At 47.8% G+C, this 19257-nt stretch overlaps 1 protein-coding gene across 4 annotated transcripts; it reads right to left on the minus strand.

The window, feature by feature from the left end:
* Positions 1–653: 653 nt before the first annotated feature.
* Cby2 (chibby family member 2) lies at positions 654–10041 on the minus strand. 4 transcript variants are annotated; one of them, XM_006991377.4, is made up of 4 exons: positions 9731–9865; positions 9483–9563; positions 8810–8890; positions 654–2032 (listed from the first exon to the last, which is right to left on the minus strand). In XM_006991377.4, exons 3-4 carry the CDS (start codon positions 8855–8857, stop codon positions 842–844), a joined length of 1239 nt encoding a protein of 412 aa, XP_006991439.1. In that variant the 5' UTR covers positions 8858–8890; positions 9483–9563; positions 9731–9865; the 3' UTR covers positions 654–841. The 4 variants fall into 4 exon arrangements, with proteins under 4 accessions (XP_006991439.1, XP_076401503.1, XP_006991437.1 ...); XM_076545388.1 differs by having other exon boundaries at positions 9726–9865; XM_006991375.4 differs by lacking the exons at positions 8810–8890; positions 9731–9865 and adding an exon at positions 9873–10041.
* Positions 10042–19257: the final 9216 nt, after the last annotated feature.

Consider the following 19257-nt stretch of genomic DNA (forward strand, 5'->3'; position numbering starts at 1 on the left):
GGTCTGCAGAAGAAGTCCCCACTTGCCTTTCCTACCTGTCAATCAGTGCTGGTCTTAGAATTCCTGTTTCCATGTCTGTTGGAGATGGTAGTGCCCACCACACAGGGTTCTAAGGATGCTGAGGGTCACAACATGCCAAGACCTCCAGGAGATGGGTGGGTTACGGTTCTTGGCTCATTGTTTAAGGAACATAGCCAGAGAATCCTAACAAACTATGGACTTTGCATGCTGATGATGAGTCGATGTAGATGCATCAATTTTTATAAATTTTTGGTAGGGGATGTTGATGAGTATGGGTAGAGGTCTAGAGGAACTCGGACTCTCAGCTCAGTTTTGTTCTAAAGACTAAAGTCGTCGTCCATCATCCCATATCATGGGCCCCACCTCAGTCCCTTGCTTTTTTACTATGGTAGCTTAGATAGACCTTAAGTTCACAATCCTCCTGCCTCAGCCTCCTGAGTCCTAAGAATACAGAAATGTACCACTCCACCCAGCTAAGTCTGTAGAAGGGGAGAAAAGGTACAGGAATTGAAAAGAGGAGGAAAGGGGATTGAATAGCAAGGTTGATGAGGAGGGATGAGAAAAGAGGAGGTCAGGAAGCAGGAAATCAGAGGAAGGAGGATGCAGGATGAGAAGAAGTCAAAATGCCACGCTGGTGTTGGCTGGCCCCAGCCTCCTCTGCCTTTATTGTGTCTCTGGGTGTAGGATGGTCCTTTCTCTGCTGGTCTACAGGCATGCACTGGGGGAGCGGCGAAGGTGAGAAAGACAGAGGAAGGCAGAGGGTCCTCTCTGGCCTCGTGTACCGTGCTTGATCTTGGTGTCTGTGTCTGCTGCCAAGGCCTCAGACCCTGCTGGGCTTCTTGGGATCTTTGTTGTTCTTGGCTGAGGCCGAGGCACATAGCTCTTCCACAAGCATCTCCATCCGGGCGGTGACCTCAGTCATCGTGTCGATGACCATGCACTGCTGCAGCTTCAGCTTGTTGTTCTCCCACAAGGCCTTGTTCTCCTCCTGGAAGATGCGGTGCACGTCACGGAGGACGTGCAGAGCCCGGTTCTCCTCCTGCAGCAACCGGTTCTCCTCCCGCAGGGCCTGCAGCGCCTGGTTCATCTCCCTCAGCAGCTGCATAAGCTGAGCGCTGTCAGCTAGGTTGGGGCCGACTTGACCCTCATCTTCCCCAGACGGCCCAGACAAGTTGTTAACCATCTCCCGCAGGGCGCGCAGGGTCTTGGAGTCCTCCTGTGTGGTGGGGGGCCCTTTGGGCTCCTCAAACGGGGAGGAGAGGCCTGGGCTCTGGTCTGGGAGGAGCCCAGGGTTATGGGGCTCCTCCTTGGGTGAGGAGGTGGGCTTACCCTCCTCGGCAGAAGCGCCACTGTCTTCTGCCTGGGCCCAGTAGGCCTGCCTCTGCTCCAGCAACTGCTGGAGGGCCCGGTTCTCCTCTCGAATGAGGTGTAAGGTGTTCTCCTTGCTCCGCTGGACAGGCAAGGTGGCGTTGTCTTTCTTCACGACTTCCTGGGAGGCTGTGTCCTTGTGCAGCAACGGCGAGGGGGGCTGACTCTCCTCGTGGCCCAGGGTGACCTTGTGGTCTTCCCAGAAGACCTGCAGCATCTTGTTCTCCTTGCGGAGGGCCCTGTTCTCATCGCGCAGGGCCCGGTTCTCATCCCGGAGAGTCTTGTTCTCCTCCTGCAGCAGGTGCTCCCTGGCCAGCCTCTTGTGGTGCAGCTTATGGTGGAAGGAGGACGAGGGCGAGAAGTAAGGCGACTGCAGGCGGCAGTTCTCATTCACCCACCGCCCGTCCTGGAAGACGAACATCTCGTCGCTGAGCTGCACCCGGGGAGGGTTGTAGTCCAGTTCCAGGTCAGCCTGGGAGGTGGGGCGCTCCATGGGGTCAAAGGGCACAGAAGAGAAGCGGTTGAGTGGGTAGGAATGCTGGCTGGCTACCCTGCGGCTCATCCGGGGCAAGGCAGCCTGCCTGGAGCAGCGAGGGGTGCTGTAGAGGTTGTGGAGCCTCAGGAAAGGCTCAGTGGTGCCCCTCTGTGGGAGAGAGCAGGGAAACTGTTAATGGAGCAGGTGCGCAAGGACCGCCCGGTGGACCAAGAGGTCCAGGGAGACCCCTCGCCTAACCTCGGGGAATCCTCACAAGGAAATCTAGCCGGCCTTTGTTATGCTAGGTAGCTTTCTTCTTGAATTAATGAGCGAACCCCGAACCACGGTTCCTAGGGGAAATGCTGGGCTCGGTTCCTATAAGGCTCTGGTCATAAAAATTCCTGTCAATTGATCATTGTGTTTCTGTTTAAAGACACCCTCGCGGATCTGGAGATTGACGGTGGGTGCACCAGTGCCTGGGCAGAGCTGATCCAACAAGCTTGCTCCAGGAGGCACAGCACAGACACACTGTAATTGGGAACAAGGTGTGTAGATGCCACTTGAAACTGCCAGCAAAAGGCACGTAGCGGTCTAGAAACTGCAAACGGGACACTATTTTCCAGGCTGAGAGTTCAAACAAGAGGTGCCTGGAGCCCAGTTCTTGGCCACACACTCCCACACAAACTCTCTACAGGTCCAAGAATGACCACGAAGACTCTATGAGGACTGGACTAGTCAAAGGTGTATAAATTCATAACTATAAAACCTGTGAATAATGAGCCATGCTTTGTGCAGGCCTGTAACCCCAGCCACACGGAGGCAGTCCAGATAGGAACATAACCAGAACTTCAAGGCCATCCTGGACTACATAGCAAGTTCCAGGCCAACCAGGGCTATACAGAAAAAGACCCCCGTCTCAAGAAATGAAAGCCCATGGATAATAAGATTCAACCATACGGTAGAAACTAAAGGCATGGATTTTAGAATCAACCTTTTTTTTCTTTTTTTTAAGCTCTGTCTCCTTGCTACTTATCAGTTATAAGAATTTGGCCAAGTTGTGTGACTTTCAGTTGCTAAAGTTTTAACTTGGGGTAAATGCACCTCCTTGAAGAGGGTGTCAGATCCCTCAGAGCTGGAGCTGCAGGCTGCCCAGCTGGTTATGTGGTTGTGTTTTACCTACATCGTTCTCTCAATCCTCACAACACTGGCAAATGAAACACTATTTCAGCTTGAACATTCCCAACCCGAAGACTCTCCATCCCAGAGTGCTCCATATCTGAAGCTTTCTGAGCATCCACGGGATACTGCAAGCAAAAAACTCCACACCTGCCTTCATGCAAAGACACAGGTACACTGAAACAGTTCATAACACTATTATGAGTTGTATATGATATATAGATAAAGATATGGGTTTAGTAATGCCTATGCATGGGTCCCAATCCCTGAGCCTTCCCTCTCTTCTGCTCCATCTAAATATTCAAATATTCCAAAATCTAAAAAACACCCCTTTCAAGGCTGCCTCCGGCATCCTTTAAAGGCTGAGCATCCATGCTGGGTGGGTTTAATCATCAATCTAGAATTGCCTGGTGGGGGGAAATCTCAATGAGGAATTATCTGGATTGGGATGTCCTGTGGAATACCTGTGAGGTATTTCCTTTCCTTTTTTCTTTTTGAGGGATTTTCTTCATTGGGTTCATTGATGTGGGAAGACCCAGCCTGCTGTGGGTAGTGCCACATCCTGGGTTTGGGTCCTGGACTGTATAAGAATGGAGAGGGCAAGCTGAATACTAGAAGAGCATGTGCAGTTAGCCTCCCTCTGCTCTTCTCTGTGGGTGTGACTAGGTGTCCGGCCTTCCTGTCTTGACTTCCTTGCAGTGATGGGCTGTAACCTGTAATGGTGAATCAGATAAACCCTTTCTCTCCTGAGCTGTTTATACTGGGGACATTTTATCACAGCAGCAGATGCGAAACCCAGACAGTAGTCATCATCTTGAACCTAGAACCCAAAGCAGAGGTCCCAAGCTCCGAGAGCCTGGATCTCAAAAGTGCCATGACTGAGTCCTATTGAGAACTTCCTGATTTTCCATCACCTCTGAAAAAAACAAGCCTACACATGGCCGCTGTGCCTGCTTCCTGGGCTCATAAGAGGACAAGTGGTAGACACGATGTCACAAAGACCAGAGCCCTGCTGGTGATATTTAACAATTCCTGTTCTAAACCATCGTGAACACACTGAATACATTGCTTTACAAAACGCTCCGCCAAAATATAAGCAACAAAGCTGAGCAAATACCCACAGATTCGAGGACCCCAGTCTCCTCTAACTGGCACTCACAGCTTTGCCCTTCTCAGCTGGGGTCTTGGGCCACGTCAGTGACAGTCCCAGATTTCTTCCATTGGCTGATCTAATCTGTTTGATGACCTGGGTCCTGACCAGAGGTCTGTCTGTGCTTGGAACATCATGGAGGGGTTCTACTGAGCCCAGGACGTTCAATCAGTGGGAGGAGGGGAGGTCTCTTCTTGGCCTTAGGGGCATGTTCTCACGTAGACAGAGAGACCAACAGGCAGAAAAGAACCAAGTGGGCTCCTTCACGGCGGAGCAGGGAATGAAGTTGTAGGACGGGTCACATGTGGCTCCGAGGCTCATCAGACTTCCCCCATTAGGTGTTCCAAAGGTGACCAAGGGACTCTGTCTTCAGGAGCCAGGAATAGTGTACTCACAGCTGTGACCCAACAATGTGTTAGTGCTGGGGATCCAGGAGCAGCCCTGGGTACATGCATGGCTCTTACAGCTGCCTGAAACCCTACCTGTGGACTGGAATCCTTCCTGAGCACTGGTATTTTGTTTCTAACGTAGATGCTTTAAATCACCAATGACTGTAAGACAAATTGCTAAACGATCTTATTACTAAAAAGCCCAGAGCCAGACATAGGGGTAAAAAATCTGAAAGATCAGAGGAATAGGAAAAGCCACAACCAACCTCACCTTACAGACGCCTCAGTCTCCAAAGAGACATACTTCCTGCATACCCATGCCTATATGCCTTTCTGTTCTGCAATCTCACTTTCTCCACCCAGCTACATCGCTTCCTCTCTGTCTGTACAGACCTCCAGACCTCTATGGTTAGTGCTGGGATTAAAGGTGTGTGTCACCATTGCCTGACTTCTATGTTTACTATAGTGGCTGGCTTTTTCCTCTGATCCTCAGATAAGTTTTATTAGGGTTCACAGTATTTTGGGGGATACAATGTATCACCACAAATGACTGTGTGGAATACTATTTCCAGGGATCCTGAAAAGGGGAACAAAAGGCAATGAAGAAAGGGAGGGACACCACCAGAGTCTCTTCCTGGAGCTGTGTGATTTTTAAAGACTAAAACTCTCAAGGAGGAATCTTCTCAGATAGAGTTCCTGGGGTTGCTGGCCTTCCACTTGAAGAGTTTGGGAACGGAACTAGACTGAGCAGCCAAGCTTAGCTGACATGCACTGCTGTGGTTTGAATGTAGCCTCTCGATTTCATGTGCTGGGAGCTTCATCCCCAAAGTCACACGCTAATAGTGTTTGAGAAGTGAGACCTTTGTGAGGCGGACTAGATCATGAAGGGATGGATGAACCCATTCATGGGTCAATGGGCTGTTGCAGGAACATCTGTTATAAAGTGAGCTCTCTGTGGCTTGCTGTATCTCACCAAGTGATGCCCTCCACCATGTTGGGACACAGCATGAAGGCCCTTGCCAGAAGATGACCAGGTGCTAGTATTGTGCCATGCTCTTGAATGACCAACCTCTATTCTTTGTGAACTGTCTGGCCTTGACATTTTGTTATAGTAATGGTACTAAGGAAACAGCACTTAAGTTCTCTTCCTTACATAAAAGATGTTGCTACTACCACCCAGAAGAGACGTTCACATGCTCCCAGAAAGCTCACACTGGTTGATTAAGCTTTAGACATTCACATGCTCCCAGAAAGCTCACACTGGTTGACCAAGCTTTTAAAGCACCTGCTTTGCCAACACTATTGAGGGTTAATGAGCAGGGAATGCTCAGCCTGCTGGAGTACTTTTAATGCATGTGAAATTGAAGGGCACCAGGGTCCTAGAAGGGAAAACCACAGTGCTAACTTCACAGCTGATCTCCACTACCAAAAAAAAAAAAACCCTCTGGTATGCCAAATAGCTAAATACAGTGTTTGTTTTAATGCTAACAGATAAAAGATAATTCACAATATGAAAGTGATTAGTTTTGATAGATTTTTTTTTTTTTTTTTTTTTTTTTTGGTTTTTCGAGACAGGGTTTCTCTGCGTAGTTTTGCGCCTTTCCTGGAGCTCACTTGGTAGCCCAGGCTGGCCTCGAACTCACAGCGATCCGCCTGGCTCTGCCTCCCGAGTGCTGGGATTAAAGGCGTGCGCCACCACCGCCCGGCTTTTTTTTTTTTTTTTTTTTTTTTTTTTTTTAGTTTTGATAGATTTTTAATGCTAACAGTGAAGAGAATAAAGAGGATGCCAGATGTAGTCATCTTAGCTAATTGATAGACTCTCCTAAAATCTTGCTCTGAAACTGTGTCAGTTGGCATTGCTGGGAGCCGAAGAGGAAGGAGAAAAAGACAAGGGGAAATGGAGGGCACCAGGCCTGGTATCAGAGCTCATTCTGATCCACATGGAGATCCTGCCGCTGATGACCCAGCACTAACCCATGGCATGCACTGAGAGTTCACTGGGAAGCTTGAATGCCTGGAAAAGTGAGTCTGTGCACAGAAGGGGGTCAGCGGCCTGGACAGGAAACGACACTGTGGCTTGCAAGCTAATGTGCTAGGAGAAAATAGATGTGAAAACACACATGTTCAGCGTGAGGAAGAAAAATGCGAAATCAATAAGACCTGAAGAGACCTAAAGGCGGTAACTAGTGAATCGTAGCATTTGCAATGTAATTGAGAACTCCAGCCACCCAATAGGGCGCTGGCAGCCAGAGGTACTGTTATAATTCCCTTCCAAATAGAATGAACTCAACTCAGAATGAAGCTACCTGGGGCGGAAAGATACAGGCAGCTGAGGGGTTCCCGGTAGCAATCCAGATGAGAGGAAAGGACACACTAGCTTCTAGAAGCAAGAGAATAAGAGCTAAGACATCACGGGGCCCCGCTGAGTAGCGTGATAGGCTAGGCATTGACCTGGGTTAAATATCAGCTTTGTCCTTGCTACCGAGTCTCCCAAGTCCCACAGCTGTGAAATCTCTGCCTTATACTTGTGTGACTCTGTGGCCAACACATGACATCGTCAGCACCCCATCAATATCCTTCCTCACCTTGTTTCTCATAGTAATCCTTTGCCCCACCATCTCTTTGGGGGAGGTACATGGACAGGCCTTTACCACAGCTCTATGGGTGGGCTCAGTTTACATCAACTAGTAATCCATGCCTACTTCCCTACCCAAGATGATCCATCTAGGGTATCGTGGCAGGTTGCCTGGCTTGTGCCTGTAACCATCCTGGCAGGAATGAAGATATTCTAAAGAGATACTTATGTTCATTCTTCTAGATATCAGATTATTGAAACAGTGGACCCCAAGAAATTGCTCCAGTAGTCCTATGTTTGGAGAAGGTTGAAAGGCTGAAGGCTGGTACCAGCCAGAGGGGGAAGATTGCCTCTCAGAAAGAGATGTCACACAGTTGTGTTAACTTGTCAGATAACCCTGCAGAAGAGACTGGGGATGAGACAATGATGCTGGGCTGGACTATGCCCAGAGCAAGACTGCTTAGTTATGAGAACCTCTGTGACTCTACTTAAACCTAAACTTCCTGTCCAAGATGGACTTGGAGCATCACTTGACCTCTTGGTTCCTCTTTCCAGTGTCGCCACATTGGATAGACCTCCTCTTCCTGCTTTTCAGCATCAGTTGCTTGCTTCGTTGACCTGTAGATGACCTCTGGCTAAGCCTGACTGGCATACTCAAGGCCGCATCTGGCCATGAAGAATCTCCAGACAGCAGTGACCCCTTCATTCCACATCCCTCCACCTTCCAAGATCCAAGTAACCACATCATGTCCTACAGCACAGGAAGCAGGCCTGAGGGCACCAGAACAAACCCAAGACTTCTCAAACCACCTTTTCTCCTTGACTGCTAAGCTGGCGCTGGGAGATGGGGACAGAAAAGTTGTGCCAGGGGTAGACGGATCTAATCTTTCTATCACATGACAGTAATGAAGGCTTTGTGTCAGCTTACTGGATTAAGAAACACCTAGGGCATTAACAAGGCACACACCCTTGGATGTGTCTGTGGGGACTTTATCAGGGAGGACTAACAGACTCGGGCCCATACTAAATGTGGTTGGCACTCATGAGCTAGGATCCTGGACTGAAGAAACCAGGTTGATCTGCCATGATGTGAGGCAGCGGCCCCACCACTGCAGCTTCCACTTCTCAATGGACTCATCCTCTGAAGCGAGAGCCAAAAAAAAAAAAAAAAAAAAAAAAGACTTCGTCCCTTGACTTGCTTCCTGCCAGGAATTTGGTCCCAACAATGCAAACAGTAATTAATACAACTACTTTCAAATCTTATTCCCAACACCTACACCTAGGCTGGTATCTCCTGTCTGCCCCTAATATGTGGGCCAATAAGATACCTAAGGAACCATGCCCACCCTCACGCACAGATGTGTATTTTACGTATTCAGAACCAGACCTAGCAAGGTTGTCCTTCTAAGGATGACCAGGACACAGTTGCCTACTATTCTGGCTTAGCTTTCATGAGCTGAAAGAGATGTCACAGTGGCTGCTCATGACAATGCCGTAAGGAAAAGGAATACCCAGGTTGTTTCCTTGTCTTGTGTTTCTCTCTCCTCCTGCCCACATTGGCTGAGCTTGTTGTGAGTACACTGACACAGAACCACAGCTAGAGATCCGTCCTCTTTCGTACACACCTCCCTTGACCGAACCCGTAGGTCAATTACCTGTGCCTTGGGTCCCTCCATCCTACATTTCACCTCCGCTGGCTGCATGACCCTGATCTTCTAATGAGCACTTGGGTGACTCTGGAGAAAGCAAGGCCACCCCTTTGTGACATAGCAGCCGGAGAAACAGTCAGATGCAAGGGGTCCCCCCCCCCCCAAGAAATCTGCTGCATGCAGGAGACCCGAGGACCACACGCCGCAAGGGGTTTAGCCATTCATGAATGTCCATCCCCAGTCAACCATCTTTGGCCCATAGGAGGACTTAATTCTCTGGACAGCAGCAAGTGGACCACACGCTGGGGTTTCAGCTCCTGGGTTCATTCTCACACACATGGCTTCAAGGTCAACTCTAGTTCCCCACAGATATCCAGAGTGGTTATACACCACCATGCCATGAAGGGTCTCCTTTGGTAAGGTTGGATTTTTCTCGTAGTATCATCAGACCTTGAAAGGCTAGCACTGGAGGACCTGACCATCCAACCCAGCCCCTTCATTCAAGGCCGGAAGGGTCCCAAGGACCAGAGAGTCCATGTGTCCTCCCCAAGACACATAGTCAGGGAAAAACAAACAAACAAACAAACATGACAAGAATCTGAGCGGCTGACTTCTCTGTTCATTCTGTAAGGTTTGGAAACAGGGTAAGTTACATCCTCCTGTGATTGTCCGTCCCTACCTGAGGTAGGACCACATTGATTGGAATTTCTAGGCTTTCAGATCTGGTATCCCTCTTTCTTGTAAAATCTGGCCTCGAGTGCTGTAAAAAAGAAAAAAAAATTAGATTTCTCCTTTTCAACCCATCCTCGGGGCCTTAGTGGCTCACCTGAAATACATAACTACTTTCTACACATTTATGACCTCCTTACCAATTATACATCTTATTAAAAAATCACAGTCTAAAGGTATGTGTGGATGGCACCTGACCTGAAGAGTTACTGATCACTGAACAAAACTCAAGACAGGAATTAACTGATATTAAACTCTCCTGTCAGTCTTTGAAGCAGAGACCGCGGCAGCTCTCCCTGGTTTTAAACTATTATTTCTGTATCAAGTAAAAAAGTCATACCAATGTGAGATGCCAGGTATAGGTCCTATGCATAAGCTGGTCACCAAAACACTCAGAACATTCCAGGGGTGACATCACAGAACAATACGGTGTTTTTCTGAGCTCATGGTTCCTCTCTGAGCATCTCCAGTGGGAATGAGGCTTCTGCAGGAAGGAAGAATCGTCACTGGCTGTGCCTACGTGGCTAGCCTGGGTCAGTTTGACACACAATAGCCCTAACACTGGCCCTTGTTTGGTCAGCCTGGCTGCCCCTCACACCTCACTGCCAGGCTGGTCTGAAACTCTCCACCTCCCTTCATAGGTGGCATCTTCTCCAATGGCGTTACTTAGGAAAGAAGAAACATTAACTGTCCAGACCTGGGGAGGCTTGGCCCGACTCAGGGACTCTTCCGGTCAGTTCTACCCCGATACTAACTACATGGACTTGGTATTGGGTTCCAGCCCTACAAGATGACCTTTGACTTCAGGTACCAATCCCAGATTGGGGCCACCTATACTTGTAACTGGTTAGCGATGCAGGGGCTCCCCTGACCTTCTCCTCAGGCTCAATAGCTGTCTCTCAGAACTCAGGAATGCTTTACTTAGGATCACAAGTTTATCGTGAAGCATGCAGCTCAGGAATGGCCAAATGGTGGTGATAAAGGGAGGGGGTGATATTGGAGGGGGTAATGTTGTAAAGCTTCAGGCCTTCTCTGGACTCACCTGGCTCCCAGCATCTTCAGCCTCAATGTCTGAACCCTGTTGTTTACAGGAATTTGTGGGCTTTCGTTATGTAGGCAAATTGAATTAAATCATTGGCCTTTGATCATTTAACTAAATGCCAAGTCCTACATCCCCAGAGGGAGAAGTTTGCTGAAAACTCCAGCCTTCTAATCACCTGATTGGTCCCTCTAACAACTATCCCCATCCCCATCCCCCCACCCCTCCACCTCCCCATCCCCCACCCCCTACCCTGCCAAAGTCATTCAACTAGCTTCAACTGATGTGTTCCAAAGGAGGTCCTGTCAGGAAATCCCAAAGGTGTAAGAAGCCCTGTTCTGGTAGAAAACACAAGTATGCAATTATATCACATGTAGGAGCTACATCAAGGCCCCAGCACCCCGTCCCTCCATCCTTAGTTCTGACAAATCCATCACCTCCAGAGACATTCAGGAGAACTCCTGTGTGTATCCAGAGTCCCAGTTCTGTGTGGTTTTGCCCCTTGGGGTGGGAAGAGAGGGGTGACCTGAGGTTAGCAGACCCAGAGATGCTGGAACCGACTACTTGAGTCCCCCACACCCAAATTACAGGCAAATCTTGGTATAAGAAAATCCAAATATACAAAAGCTGAAAGATACACTCAGATAAAAATGCAAGTGGCTGATTCCATTGCCAAAGAACTTATGTCTACAGAGAAATTTCAAAGAAATTTTTTTAACTGTGTGTGTGTGTGTGTGTGTGTGTGTGTGTGTGTGTGTGTGTGTGTGTGTGTGCTGGTACATGTGGAGGCCAGATGTACCAACCTTGGGTGTCATCCCTCAGCTGCTATCCATCTTGTGTTTTAAGACACTGGCCTGGAACTGGACAATTAGATGAGGTGGGCCCAGGGAGCACCAGGGATCTGCCTGTGCCCACTTTGCCAGGACTGGTGGGGACAGGAGAGGGCCACACCAGGATTTTTAGGATTTTTTTTACATAGGTTCAGGAGATCAAGTTCTCGAAACTCACAACTGCGTAGCAAGTGCTTTACTGACCGAGCCATAGACTTGTTTACCTGATTTTGAAACTGAGATCATAAACACACAGCACTGAACTTGCCGTCTTTGCCATTTTAAAGCGTATAGTTCAATAGTGTTGAGTATATTCACATTGTTGTGTAAGAGCATCTTGGAAAACCAGGACTTCTATTAAGCACTAATTCTCCCTCTTCCTTCTCTCCAGCCCTTGGCAATCACATTCCTATTTTCTGTTTCTATGATTTAAGCTACATTAATGTCTTAGTTAGGGTTTCTATCCCTGTGATAAAGCACTGTGACCAACAGCAACCTGGGGACAAAAGGGTTTATCTTACACTTCCAGGTAACACTTTATCACTGAGCAGTCAGGGCAAGAACGAAGGCAGAGCCCATGGAGGGGGGCTGCCTCCTGGCTTGCTTTCATGGCTTGCTCAGCATGGTTTCTCACAGCACCGGGACCAGCAGCCCAGGGGTAGCACCACCCACAGCGATGTGGGCCGTGGCACATCTACCATCAGTCAGCTCCATGAGTTTGCCAGCTCCACGAGCTTGCCCCCAGGCCTGTCTTAGGCACTTCCTCAATTGTTTCCACCATCTTAGATAACTCTGGCTTGTGTCAAGTGGAAAAACCAGACAAGCAAATGACTACCCAGCACAATGAGATGTCTCACATGAGTGGAATTGCAGAGTATTGGTTCTTTCAGGATTTACCAAGTTGAGACAAATGTTAAGATTTCCTTCTCTGGAAAGGCTCAGTCAGGTTTCACGATATGCAGGGATCATCTGGGCAGTCTGTCCCCTGGCTGCTGGAAATAATACTGCGGTACACTTGAGTGTGCAAACATTCCTCGGAGATTCTGCTCTGAATTATTTTGGGTCCGTACCCAGAAGTAAAATTGCACAGTGACAAGGTAGTTCCATTTTTAATTTTGGGGGACACCCCCTCACTGTTTTGCACAGTGCCTGCATTATTTAACCTCCCCACCAACAGAAGACTTCCCGTTTCTCCACACCCTCACCAACACTCGCTGCTCTAAGTGAGTAATTCCTGTACTTCCTGAACATGTAACTCCATTTCTCCTCATGCACATTCCCCATAGAAGCACCTGCACACCCCTGGATGTGAGAAGAGTTCTGTTACCAGGGAGAACTAATGAATCGAGGCTTGGGGAGGGCGGGGGGGGGGGGGGGACGGGACGGGACACTCCCTTATACAAAATTTGCCCCTATCCCCTTGGCTCGAATATCTGCCAGCTGACACACAATTGGTACTTCTGTTGTGAACTGTCAATAAAGTGTTGTTCCAGAGCCGATGTGAGGGCCTCTTTGTCTGCTTGCTTGATGGATTGATTTTCACTTTCATTTTTAAAGAAAGAAACATTTAACCTGGGCCATCCCAGTCACTGCGTTTGCGCCTGTTACTACTCAGGGTAACACAACCATCAATCACACATGGTCCACAGACCTCCCTGTAGTCTGTGGGCGCTACACAGAGCACAGAGGTGGGTGGGTTTCCAATCTAGACAAACTGAACAGAGACAAAAGGCAAGCGTGCACCTAAGACTCGCCAGGCTCCTTCCTGTGGCTGCAGCTGTCTGATGATCTGTGATATGGAGTAGTCCATCAGCAAGAAGGCGGTCAGAGAGCCTGGACTCCTTCGCTTCCTCTAGAAAGTCACACAAGCCGAAGCTCTTGGCCAAGTAGCCAGAGGTAGGCATCAGATCTATGCTCTGACCTCTCTTGTCTTTTCATGCATGGGGAAAGGCATAGGAAACTCGGTAGGTATAGTAACATATCTTACACAGTGGGTGTACCACTGTCCTGTTTTGCTGTTTCTGTGGTAAACACTATGACCAAAAGCAACTTAGGGAGGGGAGGGCTTATTTGGCTTCCACATCCTGATCACAATTAATTGTTGAGGGACGCCAGGGCAGTAACTCAGGCAGAAACAGAGGCAGGAAATGTGGAGGAATCCTGCTGACTGGCTTGCTCGATTCCCTTGGCTTTCTTAGCTTGCTTCCTTATATGACCCAGGATTACCTGTCTCGGGGTGGCATCTCCCACAGTGCCCCCCCCCAATCATGAATCAAGAAAATGACCCACAGATAAGCACATAGAACAATCTCCTCTGATAGGGACAATGACAATTAATGTTCTCTCTTCCCAGGTGACTATACTTTGTGTCAAATTGATAAAACAACAACAAACACAAAAACAGCACAATTAGACCCTGTGATGGTTTAGATAACCCCCATAGGCTCATATATTTGCATGCTTAGTCCACAGTTGATGAACTATTTGGAAGAATTAGGCGATGTGGCCTTGTTGGAGAAAGTGTGTCCCTGTTGGAGGAATTGGGCTTTGAGATTTCAAAGCCCACACCAGACCCAGTGTCTCTGCCTGTTACCTGTGGATCAGGTTATAAAGCTCTCAGCTACTGCTCCAGCACCATGCCTGTCTGCTTCCCACCATGATGATAATGGACTCACCCTCTAAAACCGTAAGTAAGGCCCCAGTTAAATGCTTTCTTCTATAAGTTGCCTTGGTCATGGTGTCTCTTCACAGCAACAGAATAGTAACTAAGATAACTCCTTATCAACTTGACACAAATATGCATCACTATTTTTTTTATGTACATTGGTGTTCTGCCTGCATGTTTATCTGTGTGAGGGTGTCAGATCCCCTGGAACTGGAGTTAGAGACAGCTGTGAGCTGCCATGTGGGTGTTGGGGATTGAACCCGGGTCCTCTAGAAGAGCAGCCACTGCTCTCAACTGCTGAGCCATCTCTCCAGCCCCAATGCATCACTATTAAGCCACAACACTTTAAACATTTTCCTTTCTTGTTTATCCCCCAAATCTCAAGTTACTATCACAATATAACATGGTTTAACTTTTAAAAATCTCACAATCTTATAAAAATTCACTACTTAGAAGCTCAATATTTCTTTAAAATATTTGATATCTTAACTGTGGACTCATATAAAATCAAAAACAAGGAAATGTTTTTATTCCAAGAGGGAAGAAGCAAGGCACAGTTACAATCAGAAGAAAGCAAAACCAAAATCCAACAGAGTAAATGGCTCATTACCCAATGTCTGGGACCCATTATCATTTAAGCTTCAAAAGGCTTGGGTAGTCTCCTATCTCTGGATCTGCCATCTGAAGTACAGATAGCTTGTCACATAGGCTCAAGATAGCTGTACTCCACACCTGTCACTGTCATTGGTGGTCACCCCAAGATCCTGGCATCCCAAATAATCTGGGACTCCCACTGCCACTGAGACTGCACCTTCACCAATGGCCTCTTTGGGGACTCTAACTCTGCTACACAAGCCAAGCCCCAGCTTCTCTCAATGACCCCTTCAATCCTACAGCGTTCGTGCTGCTAAAACTAATACCATGTGGGAGACACTTAGACATTACCAAGCTTGGTTGCCAAACAGAGATGTGGCTATGCACCCCCCCACCCCCACCCCCACCCCCACCCCCACCCCCACCCCAGCTTGTGTGCTGCCTCTAAGGGAATGCAACCCAGATCTCCCCTCTCAATGGTATTGACTTCTTATTAATCACAGCGGATGGTTCAGTTCCAGCCAACCGGCATCAATTATCCCAATAAAGCAAAGGTTTCGCTTCCATCAATTTTTAATCCAAAATATCACAAATGGTCCAGATAGAGTCATTACTTTGCTCTGAAACTTCACGAGCCAGGCCTCCTTCGTCTGCATTTCCCTGGACATTTATATCTTCCAAGTTCCCACAGCAACAGCACAGTCAGCCCTGAGCACTTCCAGCCCAAGGTTGCAAACACTTCCCCGGGCTCATCTCAACGCTCCAGTCTCAGTCTCCTGTCACTTCGGGCCCCCTTTGCCCTCCTCTTCAGCAGCTCTCTTCAAGGTAAGTCTCCACCGAGCCTCCTCTTCCTCATCCTCTTCATCCCCTTCATTCTCACCAGCTCCCTCCTCCTGCTCCCTGGTTCCTTTCTCTCCTCCTCCGCTTCTTTCTTTCTGGTTTCCTCTCCCCTCTGCTTCTCCTCCAGACCTTTGACACTCGCTCTGAATGCCCCTCCCTGCTCTTCTCCACCGTGGTGCAGAGCCAAGGCTGGCGGGAAACTGGGGTCCCAAAGGGAGACACACAGAAGCTTCGGACCACGGAGGGTGACTGGGGCAGGAACTGTGGCAGTGGCAAAAGCCAAGGTGGCTGTGGATTATGATCATCAGTCACATTTGCTGGAGAACTGGAGGAGTTAGTGGAGGGAGAAGGCACTCTGAAGGGAGAGAGTTGACGCTCTTCCACCTCAGAAGTCACCTGAAGAGTAAATGCCTCTTGGTGAGAGCAGAAAAGAGACCACAGGCTAGATATCACCACCTGTGACACCCAAACTTGAAGACCTCTGTGTACAACTCCAAACCCTCATATACTAAAAACTCCAACTCTTTCCTGAAATTGATCAATCTGTTCACTTGATCCAAGAGAGAGGACCCTGATCCAAATGGTGACCAATGAAGGGGATAGAGAGATGGCTCAGTGGTTAAACACACTGGCTGCTCTTTCAGAGGACCCAGGTTTGATTACTAGCACTCTTGTGGCAGCTCACAACTGTCTCTAACTCCAGTTCCATACATACACTTAATGGTGTCTTGGGACTGTCCACTCCCCTCTCATCACAACCCCCTTCATTTTTTCAGCCAACAGAACTGACAAAAACACAGAGAGACGCATAGGCGACAATAAAGACAACCAGGGTGGCCACCACACAGACTTAAACCGGGGGATCTGGAGGCATCTCATCTGGATCCTGTACATGGAGATTTGGGCTGCACCCAGCCTTTCCTGAGTGTCCTTTCTAGAAAGCATCATAAGCAGACTCACCTTTGGAGGAGAGAAATCCAGGCAACTTTCGGTAATCTCCCACTGAGGGTGGAAGTGGTGGGAGCCTCTGGGATTGCAGGAGTTTCTGGGGCCCTATAACACCTCAGGGTGTGTACCCTAGAAACTCTGTTCTCAGCATCACTGCTGAGACTAGAGGCAGTCTGAGAACATTGGCCTCAGTCTTTGGTAATCTGACAGTGCCTCTAAACTGCTAAAAATTGTCTACCAGAGAACACACATGGACACTCTTGTTTTGTTTTGTTTTTGTTTTTTTTTTTTTTTTTTTGTTCCATTGGTTTTGGTTTTTTGAGACAGGGTTTCTCTGTGTAGCTTTGGCTGTCCTGGAACTCTCTTTGTAGACTCCAATTAAATGTTTTCTTTTATGAGAGTTGCCTTGGTCATGGTGTATTGTAGGATAATCTTTTTGTACACTGTGAAGATGTGTCTCTGCTAAGGCATCTGCTGATTGGTTTAATAAAGAGCTGAATGGCCAATAGCAAGGCAGGAGAGGTTAGGTGGGACTTCCAGGCAGAGATAGGAACTCTGGGAAGGAATCAGAGAATCAGGAATTCACCATCAAGACATGGAGCAAGTCAGATGTACAGTATGAAGGAGTGGTATGAGCCATGTGGCAGAATGTAGATTAATATCTCTGCCTTCGGAATGCTAGGATTAAAGGCGTGTGTGCCACCATTTTCTGGCCTCTGTATCTAGTGGTTGGTCTGTTCTCTGACCCCAGATAAGTTTATTAGGGTGCACAATATTTTGGGGGAACACACCATGGGATTTCCACTTCTCCTGTTGTCAGCCAGTCATTCTCACTGGTTAGAAAGGTGAAGCTGTTGGCACCAGATAATGATAGTGTGTGTGCAGCTCTATGAATAACTGAAAATCACTGTTACGTGCTTTTAAAAGAGGAAACTCACATATTAAAAAAAATCCCAATTTAAAAAATACTCTTTAGACGATTTTTGACCCCAAATCAAAGCCTATCTAAAACTTTTCTTCTAAAAAAAATTTTTTTAGACAGAATACCTTGACATGCTCTTCAATGTCAGACATGGCCGTTTCGTACAGACTGAGGGTGATGCATGCATAGATTGATGGAGATATTTTACAACACTGTTTTCAGACTGCCCTCTTCATTGGATATGCTTCTTTCAAAAACTCTTAGCTACTCATTGTTAAACCACCTCTCTAGCAAGAAGGTGGGGGTGGAGATTGTTTTCTTTCTTTTCAAATGGTCCCAGACAGCACCCTGTAAACAGCCACGTGTCACCACAAAGGCCTGCAATCATGGTGCTTGGTCCATAGCAAAAGAGATGGCTGCAAAACTCTCAGTGGCACTAGAGACTTCCAGATCCTTCTCTGTATCAACACAAGAGAGATGCCCAAATTTCACGCAACCATGTTACTTTTAAAAAGCAGGTGGGCTCCATCCACACTGTGCTATGGCGTGTTGTCCGTTTCAGGCCTCGCCTGCTCTGTGGCAACAGTTTGACCAGACATAAATCGCTATGGCTTTAAATAAATAAACGCACGGCAAATAAATTTCCCGAGTAACACCACCCCCATATGCCTCCAGCATCCTCTTTTAATTCCAGCCAAAGCAGCTACTCCATCAAATGTTATCTTCAGTCACTGCCCCTTCTGAGCATCGTCTCTAGTAGAGATGCTATTTACAGCTGAGAGCGTGTTTCTCCTGGCACGCTTTCTGTAGCTCATTCACAAATGTGTACGTTTTAGTATCGAAGCTGCATTTATGTTTCAATCAACAGTACGGCCGTCACTTCCTCGTTTGTTTCCATCACTCATCCCTGTCCAGTTTTCTCCGCATCCACCAGCAACCGTTGCAGCCAAGGATGAGAATTCACTTCATTCAGTCATTCAGGAATGATTTATGGAGCGCCTTGAATGAACCAACCGCTGTCTGAGGAAGTAATGAACAAAATTAAATTTTTATAAAGCTACACTCCTATCAAGAAAGGCCAATGACGGGCAAGTTTTAGAAATCACATACAAATTATCCAGTAGAATCTGCTGCGGATTGATTCCAGGACACAAATATCTTGCAAGCTTAATCAAGTCTGCCATATAAAATAATTGCTTATGAAATAGAAATGAACACAAAATAATAGTGTCTGAGTTAACCTACCCCCGTCTTTTACAGTTTGATCATCTTTGAGTTATTTATAATGTCCCCCAAACGATGGAAATAGTGATTAGATCAGACCGTTTAGGGGATGACAACAAAAAATTTCTGTACATGTTTAGCACTGACTCAAATTCTTCCAAATGTGTTGTTCTGCGCCTCTTGAATCCACAAATACGGAACCAGTATAGATGAAGGGCCGAGCTTACGTGGCACGAATGTGTACTCACAGGCAAATCCAGCTGCCTTCTGAGACAGCGGTGGGGCAGTGGGGATAGGCAGTTGAAGGGGCCTCTGAGGATGTGACTAAGATTGCCTGGGCCTTTGAGGACAGACTGCCAGCAGACAAGGCAGTAGCAGGAAGTCTCTGAAATAGAAGTCCTACAGAATTGACTACCTGGATCTAAGGTGGTCTACCTGGAGGCAGACTGAGGGGTGGGGATGTGGAAGAGTCAGAGGGTGGAGGGCAGAGGACCAAAGGCAGCCCAGGGAGGTGACAGAGGACTCTGGGGGCTAGAGTGGGGATTGTGGGTTTTATTCTGAGTGGCAATGGGAAGACGCTAGAAGGTGTTCATTAGACACGGCATGTGGTGATATTTTGTTTGTGCTCTAGCAAATAAATCTTGGGTGGAGATCAGAGTGTGG

This window comes from Peromyscus maniculatus, chromosome 9, assembly GCF_049852395.1.
Source record: "Peromyscus maniculatus bairdii isolate BWxNUB_F1_BW_parent chromosome 9, HU_Pman_BW_mat_3.1, whole genome shotgun sequence".
NCBI classification, from domain to species: Eukaryota; Metazoa; Chordata; class Mammalia; order Rodentia; family Cricetidae; genus Peromyscus; species Peromyscus maniculatus.

Excerpts from the sequence above, each read along its gene's own strand:
- Cby2 (XM_006991375.4), bottom strand. The coding sequence starts at position 9,947 with ATGTCACCCCTGGAATGTTCTGAGTGTTTTGGTGACCAGCTTATGCAT. Across the intron at positions 9,564-9,872 it reads ATACCTGGCATCTCACATTG|CACTCGAGGCCAGATTTTAC; the intron begins GTATGACTTTTT and ends TCTTTTTTACAG. Across the intron at positions 2,033-9,482 it reads TCAATGTGGTCCTACCTCAG|AGGGGCACCACTGAGCCTTT; the intron begins GTAGGGACGGAC and ends TCTCTCCCACAG.